At 45.6% G+C, this 17551-nt stretch overlaps 1 protein-coding gene and 1 long non-coding RNA gene across 7 annotated transcripts in view; both read left to right on the plus strand.

Annotated features, from left to right (window-relative positions):
• Positions 1–15167, plus strand: part of NDRG2 (NDRG family member 2) — a 40130-nt gene extending 24963 nt beyond the window's left edge. For 4 of the 6 annotated variants that reach the window (XM_081835024.1, XM_081835026.1, XM_081835025.1 and 1 more), the window contains 8 exons: positions 1485–1588; positions 5061–5105; positions 9196–9247; positions 9417–9464; positions 10698–10733; positions 11466–11517; positions 11966–11999; positions 13149–15167. In XM_081835024.1, the coding sequence (XP_081691150.1) occupies positions 1485–1588; positions 5061–5105; positions 9196–9247; positions 9417–9464; positions 10698–10733; positions 11466–11517; positions 11966–11999; positions 13149–13347 (570 nt within the window). In that variant the 3' untranslated portion in view covers positions 13348–15167. The remainder of the gene's footprint in view (positions 1–1484; positions 1589–5060; positions 5106–9195; positions 9248–9416; positions 9465–10697; positions 10734–11465; positions 11518–11965; positions 12000–13148) is intronic. The other 2 variants (XM_081835028.1, XM_081835029.1) reach the window with 1 other exon arrangement.
• Positions 5122–6979, plus strand: LOC309326395. The gene is made up of 2 exons (XR_014150290.1): positions 5122–5786; positions 6100–6979. It is a non-coding gene; the product is annotated as an uncharacterized lncRNA (long non-coding RNA).
• Positions 15168–17551: the final 2384 nt, after the last annotated feature.

The raw sequence follows: 17551 nt of genomic DNA on the forward strand, positions 1-17551 counted from the left end.
ACACCTTATTCCAAACTATGTAATTTTTCTATAGTGCTTGCATTTCCCCAATTACCCTCACTGACTGTAATCTTTGTGAGTTTTATGCAGGTGTGTTTATTTTAATAACAAAAGTAATTGCACGTATAACTGTTGTGCATGTCACTTTACAGAGTAATAAAACAAAAGAAGAAATCTCCATCTTTTTTAAAAAAAAAATAGCCTTGCCAGACCTATTCAGTGAACCTAAGGCCAACATATATTTATTTTGTTCCAACATGTAAATGTTAGGTACCACCACCACTCCATTTGTATTCAGGTTGACTGGTATATTGGTAATAATTCTACAGTTGGGGGTGGGGAATCAATGCTATCAAACGGGGGTTTTTTTAAGTGTTATGACCAAAAACCTGGAACTAAGTAAAATCTAAATTTCTAAAATGTGGAGAAAACAACAGAGGAAAGAAAGATGGAAAGGGTACACAAAACTGTAGAAAGAGAATAGCTTCTGCCTGGACATAAGTGTGCAGAAGGGATAGAAAATATGGAATGTCCTCTGTTCTTCTGAAAAAGATCCATTCAAATGAAGGGTGGGCCCTCTTGGGTAGCCCCCACTCTTCTCAATAGGGCTTGCTCAGCAGAACTTCCCAATTGACCCTGCCTCAGTGGATAAGCTGTCTCCAAAAGCCATCTGGCTACCACTTCACTTTACCTCATGATTTCTTAAGATGCTTTTAAAGACATTTTCCTTGTTTTGTCACTTATTGTTTGCCACCCTGGGCTCCTTCAGGAAAGAGGGCAGGATTTAAATATAATAGAGAATAATAATATTGATCCACTATGTGGGGAAATGCCAGTATAGTTCCCTTGTTTGAGTGAAGAACTGAGGGGCTCTGTGTTATCCATGTCACAGCAGTCCCAACTGAACTGGGATTCAGCAATGGCTAGCCCTGTGAGTGAGGCACACACATTTCTCAGTTTTGCCAGGATTAGCAACCTTGGATGTTCAGAATCATGACTGGAGAACAAGGGGAAGAAGAGAGACACATCACAATGTCAGCTTCGGTTACCTCAACAACCACCATCTAAACTCGAGGGCCAGAGCACGGCCTGTTTTGCAAATTTGATGGAAATGAATGAAGATGGTTTTGCTTTCTCTAAACAAGGGATGGCTGGAGTTGGTATCCAATTATGCATCTTAAAAAAAAAAAAGTGGGGATTTGATGACAGGCCAGTGTATTTTTAGGGGGAGGGGATGTTTGGCATTCTTTGCATTTTTGCAAAATAATAATAATGTAATTTACATTTGAGAGAAGTGATTGGGGTTGCCAAACTTGCCGAAGAAAATATCTTGGCCTGTTCTTGTTACTGTTCGGATCTGTGGAAATCAGATAGCAGAGCTTTTCATAGCACAGAAATAAGCATTTCCATGTACTAATTACGGCATGTCTTAATTGAGTGGGATTAGGATATTGCATTAACACCCCGTTTATGTTCTTCCACAGGAGGAACTGTCCAAGAACACTGAGCTGGTGCAACAACAGCGGCATGTCCTGAGTCATGCAACCAATTTGCCCAATATCCAGCTCTACTGGAGCAGCTACAACAGGTGGGTGTGTGGGCAGGACTTACCTGGGTGGGGACACAGCATCAAAGACCAGCGTGAGGGCATGACAAGGTTGTGTTGGCAGCAGCAAGCCAGAGCAAGAAAGATAGTTGTTGTGCAAGAAACAGATCCAGACTAAGCAGGAAGTCTTTTATTAGACCTCTTCCTGCCTAGGTACATCCAGTGGCCAGCCTGGGTAGGCAGGGCTGGTCCAGACACCAATAAGATTTTACTGCGCAGGAATATGTTCCCTCTGTAATGTCTTCTTTTGAATTTTAAGAGACATTTTATTTTCTTGTCAATTATGTTACCTTGAACATCTATTCTATATTTTATCTTCTTATGCATGCTTGATTTTGGAATGTTTCATGCGATGTTTTAATTTGGGTTGCAAAGCGCTTTGTGGTGTTTTTCTTAAAAATATAAAGTAGCATAGAAATGAAATGAACAACAACAACAACAACAACAAAGTTGTAGATGATAATAATAACAATAACATAGGTGCAGATTCCCTGCTCAAGCCCTGGTGGCCTCTAGTTCTCCAGCAGACTAGAGTTTAGCAATGTTAGGTAGTTGGCAGGGATATAAATATTAAGGTATCTAAATAAATAACTGGAACCAGGACTGGCACAAGACATTTGCATGTGCACACAATTCCACATACAGAGGTTAACTGGGCTGGCAGTTCAATTTTGCTTAGCACTTCTAACAGTGCTAAGGACTGAGGACAGCAGGCTCATTGTGGCTGCACAGCACTGGCTGCATAGCAAGTGACAGAAGGGTACAACCAGGGGGTGCTCAGAATGATAATTCTCCCCCACCAGCACTTACCGCCTGAGGCAATTGCCTCATTCTGCCTAATGGCAAGGGCCCCTGTGACTGAAACGCTCTTTGATTCCCACACTGGCTTTCCTCGGACTTCTGACAGCTACGGGTTTTCTGTTCTGTATTAACTGCTTGCTTTTTCTATTGAAAGAACTGCTTGCCTTTAGAGAAGCACACCCTGTGTGTTACCGCATGGCTCACTGCTCTGAGGATGTCTCCTGACTTGAAGGCAGCAAGCCCAGGGCAGTGTGACTCATGCAAGGATGAAATGGGTGGTTCTGCTGCATCTCTCCTTTGGGGAATAGCTGAACATCCGTTCAGACTCAATGCAGAATCACAGTAGAATTGCCCGTCTCCAGCTGAAATGGATTGGAAAGGGGTGGCTGTTTCCAAAGTTGAATGAGCCCTTGGAGAAGTGCCATCTGGACCCGTTCCACTCCTACAGGGTCTTGGGGATAGACCCTCTGTGTGGCTAATTTTGTAGTTCTGGATAACGACCCTGTTTTTTATTTCACCATAACTTAACTTCCAGGGCACTGTAAAAAGAGTTAGAAAAAAACACAGCCACCATCTGGTGTCAATATGAGTGTTAGTCTAAAGAGGGCTAAAAACAGGCACCCACAGTGATGTTGTGTACACACCATACACTTAACAGCATATATCAAGCATGTGGTTTTACCCAAAGAATCCTGCAAACTGTAATTTACCCTGCACAGAACTACAGTTCCCAGCACCCTCAAAAAACTATAGCTCTCAGGGTTCTTTGAGGGAACTCACATGTTTTAATTTAAATGTAAGTTGTGTTCTGCTGGTGTACCAGAGCTGAAAGGAGCCACTTGCTGAACCTGGGCCTGGGTAGATGGTTTAGGTTCACGGAAGCCCTTATTAATTTCCTTCAATCCTCATTTCCTCTCATGGAACAGTTTAAGGAGTTGCCATTCTAATGAATTTGCTGCTTTTTTTGTGTGTGTTTCTTTTGCTCACTCATAAATTTAACCTCATGCTTCTCAGAAAGGCTGCTCTGTTTAAAGGTTTTGACAATATGCTGGTGTGTGTTACTTAAACGTAAATCAATGAACTGATGGACTGTTCAAGTTAAAAGGCAGATGACTGAAGCCTTTGTATTATTTCAATCATACGTAAGCTTCCTTGTGCGTGGTTGTGAAAAGATGGGATAATGATAAATAATAACTGCAGTTGTTTAGTCACTGCACCATTTGGTTGGCCCAGAGAAAAAGATGAGACACAGGGAGGAGTGTGTGTGTGTGTGTGTGTGTGTGTGTGTGTGTGCTGGGATTCTGCAGCAGTTCCAAGGGGGGGAAATGCAGGATGTTATATTGGTGGTAGAATTCAATCTTCAGAGAATCTTAACTTTATTTATAAAAAGAAAAAGGAAGAAGCAAGTTTCCAGGCCTCATGGCTGCGAGAAAATGTTGGAAAGTCTGTTGGCAATGCCAAAGAGAAATCTCAGGTGCTGGATGAGTGGCAGAATAAGATTTCCAGACATTAGGGTATGGCTTGCATACTTCTTTGCTTCGCCATATGACTAGTAAAAACAGAAAGGCAAAGCAATCCCACTTCTAAAGCCCTGCAAGCCAGGATATAAGGTGGGAATTATGGTTTTTTTTTCTTTCCCCTGGGCTAGCTCCAGGCGAATGCAGCTGAGGGGTCCAATATAGTATATATTAGGGATGGCATATTTGGAAGAGCAAAAAAGAGGACCCTATGACAGACATTCAAAGCAAATGAATGCAATTTGCCCCAAATCTTACCCCTGAAAAAGAAGGTGTGTCCTGGGAAAAGAGGACACTTGGCAACCCTGTTTTAAAACACATGGCTTCCACTAAAGAATCGTGGGAACTGTAGATGGTTAAGGGTGCTGGAAATTGTATCTTTGTGAGATGTGAACTAAAGTTCCCAGGATTCTTTGGGGGGAACCATTCACTTTAAATGTATTTTGAATGCATGATGCGAATATGACATGAGAGTCGAGGCTTCAGCATGCCACCCCAAAATGCCCCAGTGGCAACTCCCCACCCGTTGAGCAAAGCTCGGGGCTTCCTCTGAGAGCAGTGTTCCTCTCCACTGACAGAAGGAGATGGAAAAGGCAAGTAGTTGTGATTCTCCTTGCCCCTTCCTCCCCAGGAGTAAACATCAGGATCATATCCTCAATGATGCAAACTTTTTAAAAGAGTTGTGACTGAACAATGCAAAATAAGAGGATGGTGCAAATTGTCATCAGGTTAGAGAATTATGCTCTGCTTAGTGTAGGATGTAGATTGGCTGCAGAATTCAGACTGATGGTGCTGGGATTGTTTTGTTTTCTTTGTACTTGACCAGTACGCTTGGTCCTGAAAGTTGGCAAGGTTGCCAACCTCTGGGTTAGAAGGATATTTATGTGCCTTCAACAATGGTATGGAGAGGAGATGTTTGGAGTGGCCACAGTGATCAAGACAGAGGAGCACTTTTTTGAAGTGTTAGGGGTTGGCAACTCTTAGACCTAGAGTTATATAAGAAGGGAGACCAGCATATGGAGAGCCTGGTGATGGTATTGGTATGCAGGGGCAGGGAGCGGGTTGCATAAGGAGGTCTTTGTTTAGGAGGCTGGAAAAAAAATAAGCTTACAATTCCCTTCTTTCCCCCCTTACAGCCGCAGAGACCTGAGCTTGGAGCGCGGAGGAGACATCACTTTCAAGTGAGTGCCAGCCAGCCCCTGCATTTTCTTTCACACATTTGTGTCCTCAAGTTGCCACCTTTGCTTCTGGGAGGGATCACATGCTGTCAGTAGCAAACTGGTTTTTTAAAATTGGTTTTTTAAAACAGATTAGAGGCTCGGGTTGACACTTGATGCACAGTTCATCCTAACACAGCACTGAAAAAGATGCACATTAAGAGGGTTGCCAGCCGAACAGGAAAACTGGTCTGGCCTGCTCTTGTGCCTTTGAACAGCGGCTTGGGGGTGCTAGCAGTGCAGCTATTCATGAAACTGGATATGAAATTTATTACCTAAAGCCTGCTTATTAGGCATTGCTTAAAGGCATAGGAACAGTGGCAAGTTGAAAAATTAGCAATTATTTATATACAATAATACCTCCGCGAACATCCGCCTCGTCTAGCGTCCATTCCGGCGAATGTCTGCTACAAACCCGGAAGTACCGGAATGGGTTACTTCCGGGTTTGCTGCTTGTGCATGCGCAGAAGCGATAAATTGCGCTTCACGCATGTGCAGAAGCCCAAACCGCTCCGCGTGCGCGCGTAGACGCAGCGCTTTGCCCTGCGTCCTTTTCTGCTAGCGGCCGGGGCTCCAGAATGGATCCTGGTCGCAATACAAGGTATGACTGTGCTTTTAAAGCACTTCTGCATTCAAACATATACAGTGGTGCCTCGCAAGACGAAAAGAATCCGTTCCGCGAGTCTCTTCGTCTAGCGGTTTTTTCGTCTTGCGAAGCAAGCCCATTGACGCCTTAGCGGTTTAGCGGCTTTTAGCGGTTTAGCGGCTTAGCGGATAAGCGGCTTAGAAAAAGGGGGGGAGGGGAAAAAACCCGCAGGAACTCGCAAGACATTTTCGTCTTGCGAAGCAAGCCCATAGGAAATTCGTTTTGCGAAGCGCCTCCAAAACAGAAAACTCTTTCGTCTAGCGAGTTTTCCGTCTTGCAAGGCATTCGTCTTGCGGGGCACCACTGTATAAGTACTTTAGAATCTCTAGGAGGAAAAGCTGGAAGAGCAGAATTTTTTAAGATGCGTCAGTGCCTTCCCACCTATTCCTACATTGCTTCTCATCCTCATTAATCTTATTTTAGATTAATTAGTGACAAGCTTGCTCTGTTTTCCCAGCAATTCTTTTATTTTCTTCACTCTGAAACTTCAGGGACTGGCTTGCATGATTAATTAATCGAAAATAAAAGGTGTGACCTTGTGAATAACTCCCAGGGGTGGCAAGAGGGATGTGGAAAGAGAGATGCTAAAAATAGCAATTTCTTACGTTGTGTCTGAACGAAGGCAATCTTGCATTGCAGTTTTTGTTCCTTCTTGTTTTCACTGATCCCAACTTAGTGGGTCAGCATCCATGGGCATCTGTCAAGACCCCAGTAACAGCCACCCCAAAAATCCTTGCTACTGTCACGTGCTCACTTGCCAGCTTTCTGGGCACACCAGTGAGGAAAATGGAGCCAATTCTGCAGCATCAAGCAGGGGCTACACAGAAGGGCCACTGGGGGGGGGGTGCCTCCAGATTCCCCAAGGTGCATTTTGCCACTGGGAAGGGCTATAACTCAGTGGTAAAGTCTTGCATGCATAAAATCCTATGTTCAGTCCCTGGCATCTCCTGGTAGGGCTAGACAGGCACTTCCAGTCAGTGTAGACAGGATTGAACTAGATGGGTCAATGGTCTGACTCAGTACAAGGAAGCTTCCTAAATTTCTGTATGTCATTGGCACAATAATAGTGCAATAGTGGTGAATATATACCAGAGGTCCACACATTGATAAGTTATTCTGCAGTGCTTCCCCGATTCTATGGCATTGCCATTTGGAGGGGCACTCTTGTGCTATAGGGCAGTGAAAGGGGGGGGGGAATAAAGTGGAAAATCTGAGTATAAAAAGTTAAAGGATTTCAGCAGGAAGTCACAGGGCATGCACCAATTGGAAATGAAGCAGTATGTCCACCTTGCAACTTGTAGGCACAAACAGTATTGAAAATGGAATCACATATAACTTCCCCACCATCATCATGAATTCACAGTAAAAAGGAGGGTCCCTGACTATGTTCTTCTGAGGGACCCAGAAAAAGCTGTTTATAACCCTGATTTTTTTGTGTGTGCTCATCTTCATGAGTTTCCCATTCTTGTACACTTGCTCCTTTGAGGAACCACGAGCTGTTCTTTTGGTTGAGCTATTTTATTTTCAAAAAGAAACCAACGCCCTGAATTGACACAAAATTCAGCTGCACACCCTTTTATAACAGCAAAACTCTGCTGGAATGGGAAGTTAATGGGAACGAGGGCTTCCATCTCTGTGGAATTTGGATATAGGCCTTGGTTCTTGTGCCAGGTTTCATGAGGGGCCTGGGCTGGCTCAAGCTATATTGCTTCTCCAGGCAAAAGAAAAAATCACACACAGCCTTATGGCAGTCTGTAGACCCAAAATACATAGTACAACAATAATGAATAATAATCAGTAATTATAATTTTGCTGTTCCCAATATTGACAGCTTATATGCAGGGAGATTACGGTCCTTCCTTAAGGGTCTTCCCAATTGCAGTCTTGTACCCCTGGTTCACAATTGGATGGAGTGAGGAGATGGAGCTGCTACTGGGAAAATGGCGGCTGCCCTGCTTCCTCAAATGTTCGCAGGGTGGCGGGTAGTGTGCTCCTCCCTTGAGGGTTTTTGACAGTAAAACTGTGGCTCTCGAGGTTTGACACCACTCTCCACCCACCCAAAATGGTCTGTATGGCCTCTAGGGCTGAGCTGACCCTGAGACAGGAGGGTATCAGTAGTGTACTGTGGTTGCTAAGCAACCTCTGCACCCCAAACAAAATGGCTGGGTCTGAGCAGATGCAGTGTGCAAGAGTGTGTAGCTGATTGCCAGGTCCCCTTTTCCACAAACTTCCAGGATAGACATGCCCATGATCGACACTGAGGCAAGGATTCCTGCTGTCCCCACCACCCAGAAAGGCCTGACATATCACCAGCAGTACCTGAGAGCATAACTACATGTTACATTGACCACATGAGAGATCTGTTTGTTGTGATTTCTAATGGCTCCTGCACCAAGAGTCAGAGAGAGTGGGAAGTGATGGAGATCAATTGGAGTGGAGGAGGAATCATTGGCTGTCCCCCCCCCCCCTTGTTTATCTCCTCTTATTTGTTTTTCTTTCTTAACAGCTAACTTCCCCGACTTCTCTTTCTCTGAGTGCCTGGGAAAAATTAGTCACTTGGGGCAAGGGCGGGGGGGGGGGCAGCCAACAGCTACTCCTTCACTCTGCAGTTTCTGTCCTCTGCCTTTTTCTGCCTGTGTGGAAGAGAGGAGTTTTCAGAGTTCTCCGGAAGTACAGCTGCTCTCCTGTGGTCAATATAACACAGCCCTTCCCAACCCAGAGACCTCAGGAGCCCTTCAGATGTTTTGGACTACAATTCCCATCAGCCCCAGCCAGCGCAGCCATCCAAGACATCTGGAGAGCACTAGGTTGCAGGAGGCTGTTGTAGCCTGTAGGCCGCTTCCGGGCAGCCTGCTTAATGACCATCCGTTTTTATTTGTTTGTGGGGACATTATGGGGTGTGGTGTTGCAGGAAGCAAATGTGATCTGATACTTCAAGTCTATTTTCCCATCCCGGAGTTTGTTGTGCAAAAAAAGTGCCCTATCGGCTTTGATTGCACAACCTGAATTTGCCACTCTGTGACTGCATCCCACCTGAAAATAGCAGGAGTCTGCAAGGGCCCAGATTCCTGGATTCCCATCTTCAGACTGTTTCAACCTGCAAACATTTCTTCTCTTCTTTGTTCCCCCATCCTGCTTAGCTTGCTCAAGATTGGTGGAAAACTCTGAAGCTTGCTTGCTATTTTTTTGACATTTTCTTGGTCCTAATAAAAGTACTACCATACTGTGGTTCCCCCCCCCCCAACAAATCACCATGGCTGTCTAGCTTTTCATGAAACATAGAGTAGGGCTCTTGATGCCCCAACTCAAAAGCTGTTCACCTGTTTGCAAGACCCAAGTAAGCTGAGTTGCAACCTTTACAGCAGCTTTAACTTTCTGACACATTTTTCTTCTTCTTCACATTGCCAGGTGTCCTGTGATGCTGGTGGTGGGAGACCAGGCCCCTCATGAAGATGCAGTGGTGAGTGATAGTGCCAGATATCTTCTCAAAAATTCCACAGCAAAAGACTATGGAGCCATTGGACCTTCCGCCCATCCTCTACTTTCTGGTTTTGACAGGAACTAAGATACCTATTGTCTCACTTTGGCTCTGCTCTTTATGCTCACTCTGCCATTATCTCTCCTGCCAGGTGGAGTGCAATTCCAAACTGGACCCTACCCAGACCTCTTTCCTTAAGGTAAGCAATGCCTATCAAGGCTACTGCAGAGAATGCCAGTCTAGCTTTCGGCTTCCATTAACTTTGCTGCTGTACCTTTGTTATTTCGTAGACCTGAACAAAATTAAGCCAACAGCGATACATAGCATAACATTCAAAATACATTACAATGGGTTGCAATGCATAAAGGATATAAAATAGCAGGAATGTCTAAAATGAGATCTACAACATGATACCTTAAAATATGGAGCTTAAACGTGAGCCGAACAAAATAAATAACATAACCAGATTAAAAACTGTAACGCATGAGAACAGCAGCCATACAGGATAGGTTTGATCAGGAAAGATTTCCTTTCATGCTTTGTAGTCAGAAAGAGAAAGCTAGCCACAATCTCTGTTAATAACTTGTTTGAATCTGCCAAAAGGTAGGCCGGTTACCATTCAGAAGTCCTGCCTGGAAATTTTCAGATAATACAAGTCGCCAATCCGATTTGGTCGTCTTCATAGATTTTACAGGCAAGAAGTGCAGAAATCAAATATTCTATCATCCCTTCTCCCATTTGTTATTTTATTAGGCTAGACTTATATACAATCACCAACAAAAGCCTCTAAGCACCTTACATAAAGCAATATAATCTATTAAGAATACCCATGAAATTCAGTGCTAAAAACCCGGTTGCTCCATGTTTCTTCTATGACCATTTTGTCTCCCCAAACCTCCCACTTCCTCTACCTCTGTCTTTCAGGGCTGGTCTACCATCCCCATAACATCACTTTTGAGATTCCTAAAGTTTGCCTAAATCTTTTTTGCTGCCTCCCACACACCACACACCACAGCTACTTCTTTGTTTATATAACTTTAAAACTTTGAAGGATGAATGCATAAATGCTTTCTTAAGGTTTCCTTTTGGGGAGGGGCAGGATTTTTCTGAACACAGATTCTCTGTGCTAAGAGGTAGGGCACAGGAGTATTCTTGGTAGATTGTGACTGAGGTTCCACTGGTGTCAAAGCTTTGGTGTGTCTATTCATGTTTATACAGAAATCAGCTCAGGTTCCCACACACACATACAAACCAAATTCAACTTTTCCTCATCCTCTGCTGTCACTGAACAACAACCTGTGCTTTGCAGAGAATCGTTGAGAGTGGGAGACGGCCACTTAAGAGAGATGGTCAGGTCTTCCTCCTTAGTCTTGCATATTTTCCAGCCTGTAGACAGTTGCTCCCCATTTAGGTTTCTCTTTGTTTCTTTCAGATGGCAGATTCTGGAGGACAACCACAGCTGACCCAGGTGAGACAGGCTGGCATGACTGGTGGGAGTGTTGGGGGCAGGACTGGATTCTGTCCATTCTGCTGCACTTAGTTAAACCATCCCTAATGTTCCTCAGTGCATTGGAGCTTCTGCTAGGACATGCTTCAAACGTTTGTGCACACTTCTTTGATTTAAATAGAAAAGTCACTTTGGGAAGGGGTGGTTTAGAGTTAGGAGAGCAAGCACTTAATTTCTCCTTCCCTGCTGCTGTTTCTCCAGTTCCAAATGCATCTCACAAAAGTTTTCAAGGTCCCAATAATTTGCAAATATATGCCTGTGGGTGCTTCTGGACTGTTGCTGTTTTCTAGTAGGATCAATCAATTACAATTGATTGGCAGATCTTGTACAAGAAACCTGCTTCCCCAGAATATCAGACTTTTGGGGATAAGAAAAAATAAAATTCAACATTCAAAGAAAAATTGTCTTTGTCCTGAAACTGGGCATAGACCCCTTCCCAAAATGTGACTAAACTTATGTCCAATTTTTGCTTTTAACTTGAAGAGGTTAACATGCCAGACATTTTCCAACTTATTGTGGGTTCTTCTGCCTCCAACCCCAAGCATTGGGTGGAGTGGTTACCTTATAAAGAGGGAGGCAAGATTACAAATATAATGCAAAAAAGGATTGGCTGGTTATGTTTCCACCTTGATGTTAGCACACCTCTGATGTTTTCCTTGGCGCTCTCTCTCTTCCCTCTCTTCCGTCCTTCAGCCTGGTAAACTGACTGAGGCTTTCAAGTACTTCGTACAAGGCATGGGATACAGTGAGTATTGGATCCTAGACCTTCTGCCCCCTCCCCCATACATCCCTCAGAGGGCATGCATTACTGGGAATGTTTGAGCCAGAGCAGAGATTTCTCAGAATTCCTTTGTGAGCATCTGAAGACCCTGTTCACTGTCTCCACCTTGACTGGGCCCTGCACCCAGTTACAGTGCTCCCCATAGCCCCTTGCAACAACGAAGGGATCTGTCTCTTTCCAAGCACCATGTTCCCTCCATCCTTCCCCCAGCTGACATTCTCCTTCTTGTGACATTCCTGGGGGCCTCTTAGATTAAGTTGCCTGGGAACTAGGGGTGTCCGGAAACTGAAGCCAGTGCCAGTTCTGACCAAAACCCTTGAAAAGCGGCCAGCGGTGAATTCTTGTTCCGGGGGCGGGGGGGGGGGAGGTTCTTTTCTTTGTAGACTGAGGTAGATTTTCCTTTTATCCTCAGTCCCTTATGTACTGGACAAGAAACTGAGTCAGGGGTCAGGTACCTTCTATGGTATTTCCACCCAACCACCTATAACCGTTTGACACACTCTCTCCCCAACTTGCCTGCACACCCTCCCTTGTGACTTCCTCACTCCCGTGTTCTCTAAAACTCACACTTACACCACCTCCAGTTAGGACACACTGTTTGCTGTGATGATGAGAAAGCAAAATTTAGTTTATTTAGATTTCTGTCATGCACCTAAGTCAATAAAGCTGGTGATGTGCCTTTGTATAATGTCGTACGCTGTATGACACTATCAGACAACAAGGACTGCCGCAGTTCTGCACCATGCAAACCCTAAGTTTGCATTCCAAAACAAAATTGCTCACATTATCAACATGTTATGCAAATGACCTAATTATGTACAAATTCAATCAATTTGCACCCCAATCTGGGCTTTGACTGTGCAAAATATTTGGGGGTGGGGGAAAGAAAGTGGTGATGATGCATGGCTTTGTTTTGGAGAAGGGGTAAAATGCAAAATGGCAATAAGTGATGGAGGGAGCAGGACCACAGGCCTTGTTGATGACTATGCAAGTTATTCACATGATCTGAAATCTGCTGCATGAGCCTTCTCCAGAGGAGTCTGCCTTAAGGTCCTTCTCCCTTCCCCTGCCCAGTTGCAGTGGGTTCTGCCTCACATTGGGGGTGCCTGATGTCACGTGTGTGACATCACACATTGTGAGGCGTACATGACTCAAAGGGCCCCATCACACCCTCCTGTGGCTGCGATAGGCCCCAAAAGGCCCAACGGGCTACCACAGTGAAGATTTTGTGGGTGCCCCAGAACCCAGGGTCCCCCAGAGATGGTGCCTATGCTTCTCACTTCCCACTGCCCTAGTCAGCCCTTAACTTGCTCTGTGGGTCTCAGTGCACACAGGTGCTGGGAATTTGAAGAAAGCTGAGCTTGTACACATATATAAAACCAGCAAGTATTGCACAATTCCCTGGTAGTTCCAGATCCGTATTTCACACCCAAAGGTGCTCAGTCCCAAATGTGTCTTAGAAGCTGCAGTGGCCATGTGAAGACTATGCTGACCTTGCACTGATTGCTCACCCTGCCTTGGAGGAGCGACCTATGTCTGGCTACGTGCAGGAGCTTTGTCTGACTCTGCCCGTTTCTCTTTTCTCCTCCCCACAGTGGCTTCGTCCTGCATGACGCGCCTCTCCCGCTCGCGCACCGCCTCTCTGTCCAGTGCCGCCTCAGGGGACGGGAACCGCTCCCGCTCACGCACGCTGTCCCAGAGCAGCGAGGCGGGGGCACCTCAGCCGCCAGCCCCCACCATGGAGGTGTCCTGCTGAGCGCCGGGCCAGGGGACGAGGCCGCCTCCCACCTCTAAACAGGACTTCTTCTGCTATCCCACAATGCACTCCGGCCACTGGGCCATGTGACGATCTCCCCTAACGGTACTAAACGTCCAGGGAGGCCCAGATGGGATGCAACTGTACTCTTTTTAAAACAAACATTAACTCCCCTTGACCCTTCCTTCTCACCCAACACATACACACCCTCCCTCGCCAACCCTGCCCTCTTCTCTCCCGTAACCTCAAGACTAGTGTCGGGCCCCCACCCCAGTTCCCTTAGTGACCCCCCTCGGCACCTAGGGAGGTATGGATGGAATACTATACATTTTCTAAACTGTTAGATCATCCTGCACCTGTTTTGAATTTCTCCTCGATCCTCCCTCCTTTTGCACACTTAGGTTCCTTAATAAGGGAAGTCTGGATTAGCGTTGGGTTTCTTTTTTTCTTTCCTTCTCTCCTGTCTAGATCATAACTAACCATGGTTCCTCCTCCCCCTGATTTCTGAGTGATTCGTTCGTGGAGTAGCCTGGATAGGCAACAGATTGCCTTGCTAGCTCTCTCTCTTTGTCCCCTCCGGAGTGTACGTAGGCAAAAAAAGCAGGACCTCACAAGAGAGACGCACAAGCCCCCTTAGAAGGACTTGTCATGCTCCTGTCATGCTGACGTAGTGCCCCCCAGCGTGGCAATTGCTTCACCCCACCCCCATCATCCCTCTGCCCCCCTTACCCGCCTCATCTCCTGAGATTTCTGTCCATTCCGTCTGTCTTGGGAGGTTAGAGCTCCTTCTCCAGGGCCTAGACAACTTCTATTCTTCCCCATTCTCACTTCAATAGAAACGGAGCCCTCAGCCGCTCCTCCTCGCCCGTCATCTCTCTCGCTTTCGTTTCTCATCTTCCCCTTGCCCGTCCCATGCAGACACCTCACCTTAGCCATTCTCTTTCCCACCTGAAACCCCTTGTAGATGGTAGCTGCGTTGTGATGTGCATGTACGGTTCCTGCTAAGACAGTGAGTGATTTGGGCAGTTAGGGCCATTTTGGGAGGCTGGGCAAAGCTAAAATTAGGGGTTGGGGAGGGTGGGGTTGTTCCTTTTTCAGGATGTTTCAAGGGGGATGCTGGGAGGGGAGACTTGCTGGAAGGCTTGAGCCGGATTGCTTTGTTGTGACTGTGCCAGGCACAGATGTCAACAGGCTACAGTTATACTGGCTTTGTGTAATGAGATGAGTGGAGGAGACTCCCGACTGTTAACGGCTGTGATTATTATTATTATTATTATTGCAACAAGGGCTGACTGTAGTGGGTTCTGGGTGCTGGCTTTGAGCAGGGCTCTTGTGGTGCCGTGGAGGGAAACTTTGCGTCAGCTTAACTCTGTAACGGGATTCCAACTGTATCAGTTCTCTGAATGTTATCAGCTGTATTAAAAAAACAACAAACCTAAACGTATCGATAGTGTTTGCCATGTTGATCTCACAGAATAAGGAATCCAAAACAAATAAGGTAAAATATTTTCTTGGAATCAGCTGTAGGTGAGGGTATCCAGTATGTAAACTTCTGAGTGGCACAGAACGCTTCGTCGAAACCCAGAATAAAGAGTTGTTTGTGAACCCAAAAGACAATGGTCCAGTTAGAAAGTCACCTTACCTATTCTGCAAACCTGAATAGGCACTGGGGGTTAACGGTTCAGCTGCCTGTATATACGGGCATTGTTTGAAATGGATTCCAGCTGGAATTTAAACTCCATCATGTAATGGGATCCTGTTGTATTTGAGAATGTGTGGGCTCTGTGTGTTTTTTTTTTCCCCCAGAGCCATTGATGGTGAATTCTGACTCTTAACAATAAAGTCTCTAGAGGAATGAGTTTTTGCTTCTTTTCTTATGGCCAAGGTGGCCCATTCATGCAACAAGCCAGGGTCATTTTCTGCAGAACAGGGAAGTTCACAGCACACTGTGATGAAAATGAAACACCAAAGTTGCCAGGTAGGGTGGGTCGGAGACAGAGACTGAGGCTCAGCCTCACCATGCCGCCATCTTGCACTGGCCAATCGGATGCCTCGGGGAAATGCACAAGCAATTCACATCTCCTAGTAGTGAAGCTGGTGGTCAGTGCTACTGGCTTTGTAGTCCCAAACAAGCATGCTTCCTGAGGTTTGCAGAAGTACACTATAAACAAAACCCCATTAGCAGGCAACCCAGCCCACTGAAGATTGAGGATGCTTGGTAGCCCGGAAATATTGAATGTCAAATGGAAAAGGGAAATTGGGTGGAAGCTTGGAGCCCCTTACAGTTTATCATATCCTAAAGGAATACTTAGTTGACCTGAACTTTGAACAGGAGCTCTTGGGTTGGGAGGTAAGGATGCGCACTCTAACATTTCATTGCAGGTGCCACCTATGAGACTTAGCTTGTACACATTCAGTTATCTTCACAACAGTCTCTAAGGTAGTTCTTCTATATTATTACCTCCATATTGTGGGAGGGAGGCAGAGAGGTAAGGCCATGTAGGAAACTGATGTGTAGGGTAAGACTTGCCTGCCCACATTTACCCATGACTCTATAGAAACCCCAGATCCGTTTTTCTTTCCACAGAACTCAAAAAGTTTTCCCATCGAAACTGAAGCTCATCTTCACAGTCTGCATCATGGGTGAGGAACCAATGGCCCTTCAGGTGCTGTTGGACTACAGTTCCCATCATCTTTGACCATTGGTATTGCTAGCTGGGGCTGATGGGATTTGTAGTTCCAGCAACATCTGGAGGGCAAAAGGCTCCCTGTGCCTGGTGTACATGCTACATAGAATTGGTGGCCAAGCCAGATGTGATGCATCAAGGAAGACCACAAGCCAATGATCTGCATGTCATGCTTAGCTAATTCATTTTATTTTGCTTTCAGCACTGGCATCTGGTGCTCTGAAAGGCAGTATGTAACCTTTAACACCATGCCCTTCTCCAAATCTTTTCCCCACCACCTCAGCCCCGCAGCTGCTATTTAAGCAACAGAATTGCGGGGAGAGACATGTACAGGTGCAGATTTCAGGTGAGGGAATCATCTGAATAGCCAGTTCATTTGACGAGAGTGTTAAGTTTAGGGAACTTAACTTGCTGATCTTCAAATCATTTCTTACGGGTCGAATAACAAGCAAACAAAAACTTTGCCGATATTCCTGTAGGAGATCCCAAAGCTCTCTTTTATTGTATCTGGCCTTGGAAGAGGTAAGGCTCATCCACACTCCTGTTTGTGTCATGATTTCCAGTCACGGGTTCTAGAGGTTTTTGTTTTTCCCCAGGGAAACCCGCTGTTTACTTGTAAATCAGAACAAACGGCAATCCCCAGAAAACTTGATTGACATTTGTTCTGATTCAGTAGTAAACAGCAAGTTTTCCCAGGAAAAGCAGCAGGACAAAAGAACTTCTTGGACCTGTGACTAGAAATCACAGGGAAACAGAAGCATGGATGAGCCTGTAGAGCAATATGATACTGTCCTGCTTGGACTGAACCATGCAGGTGTTTAATGCTCCCCCCTACTAAAACACTCCCTGCAGATAGCAAATTTGGACCCAGATACCTGAGCTAATAATTTACTACACATGTTTTTATTATGTAGGTGAGCATTCAAAGAACCCGCACCCACAGAAGGGATTTTAGAGACGCCCTTGCAGCAGAATTCCCCATTGCAGATCTGTTTTCCATCCAAGCCTTCCTCCCAGTGGAGCTGACATTCCTCTTTGCAGGGCTAACCTTTCACCAAGAGCCAAAAGTGTAAATCTTTTCCCTCTGCCATTGTGCTCCAGCAAGCAGCTCCAAGACCAAAACACCACTCATGCTGCCAAGTGCTCCCTCTCCCCCACTGCTTCCAAAAAGAGAGAGAGGGGGAGAGGGTCAAAGCCTTTATTAGTTGTTAGTTTCAAGGAACAAAAGGAGTATCCATCATTGTGGAATGGGGAAGTTTTGAACCTGTCTCCGCAAAGGCCTGGGCCTTCATCCCAGCTCGAGGCCATGTGACTGTGTCCAATGTTTTCACTAAAAACTGAATTTGGGCCCCATCTCTGCTTCCAGCAAGAAGGCTGGAAGGCCTTTTGTTTAAAAAGGCAGCGGCGCAAAGAAAGTTGAGATTGGAATGCCAAACAACATCCTCTAAGGCTGAAGCCATGGTATCCTTGGGGGAGTGGGGGGCAAGCAGTCCTGTTGGAGACCTTTGAATTAGGCCATGGGTGAAAAACAAGCCTCTTTCAGCTTATTCCCTGA

This window comes from Podarcis erhardii (assembly GCF_964252035.2).
Source record: "Podarcis erhardii genome assembly, chromosome: 13".
Lineage (NCBI taxonomy): Eukaryota > Metazoa > Chordata > Lepidosauria > Squamata > Lacertidae > Podarcis > Podarcis erhardii.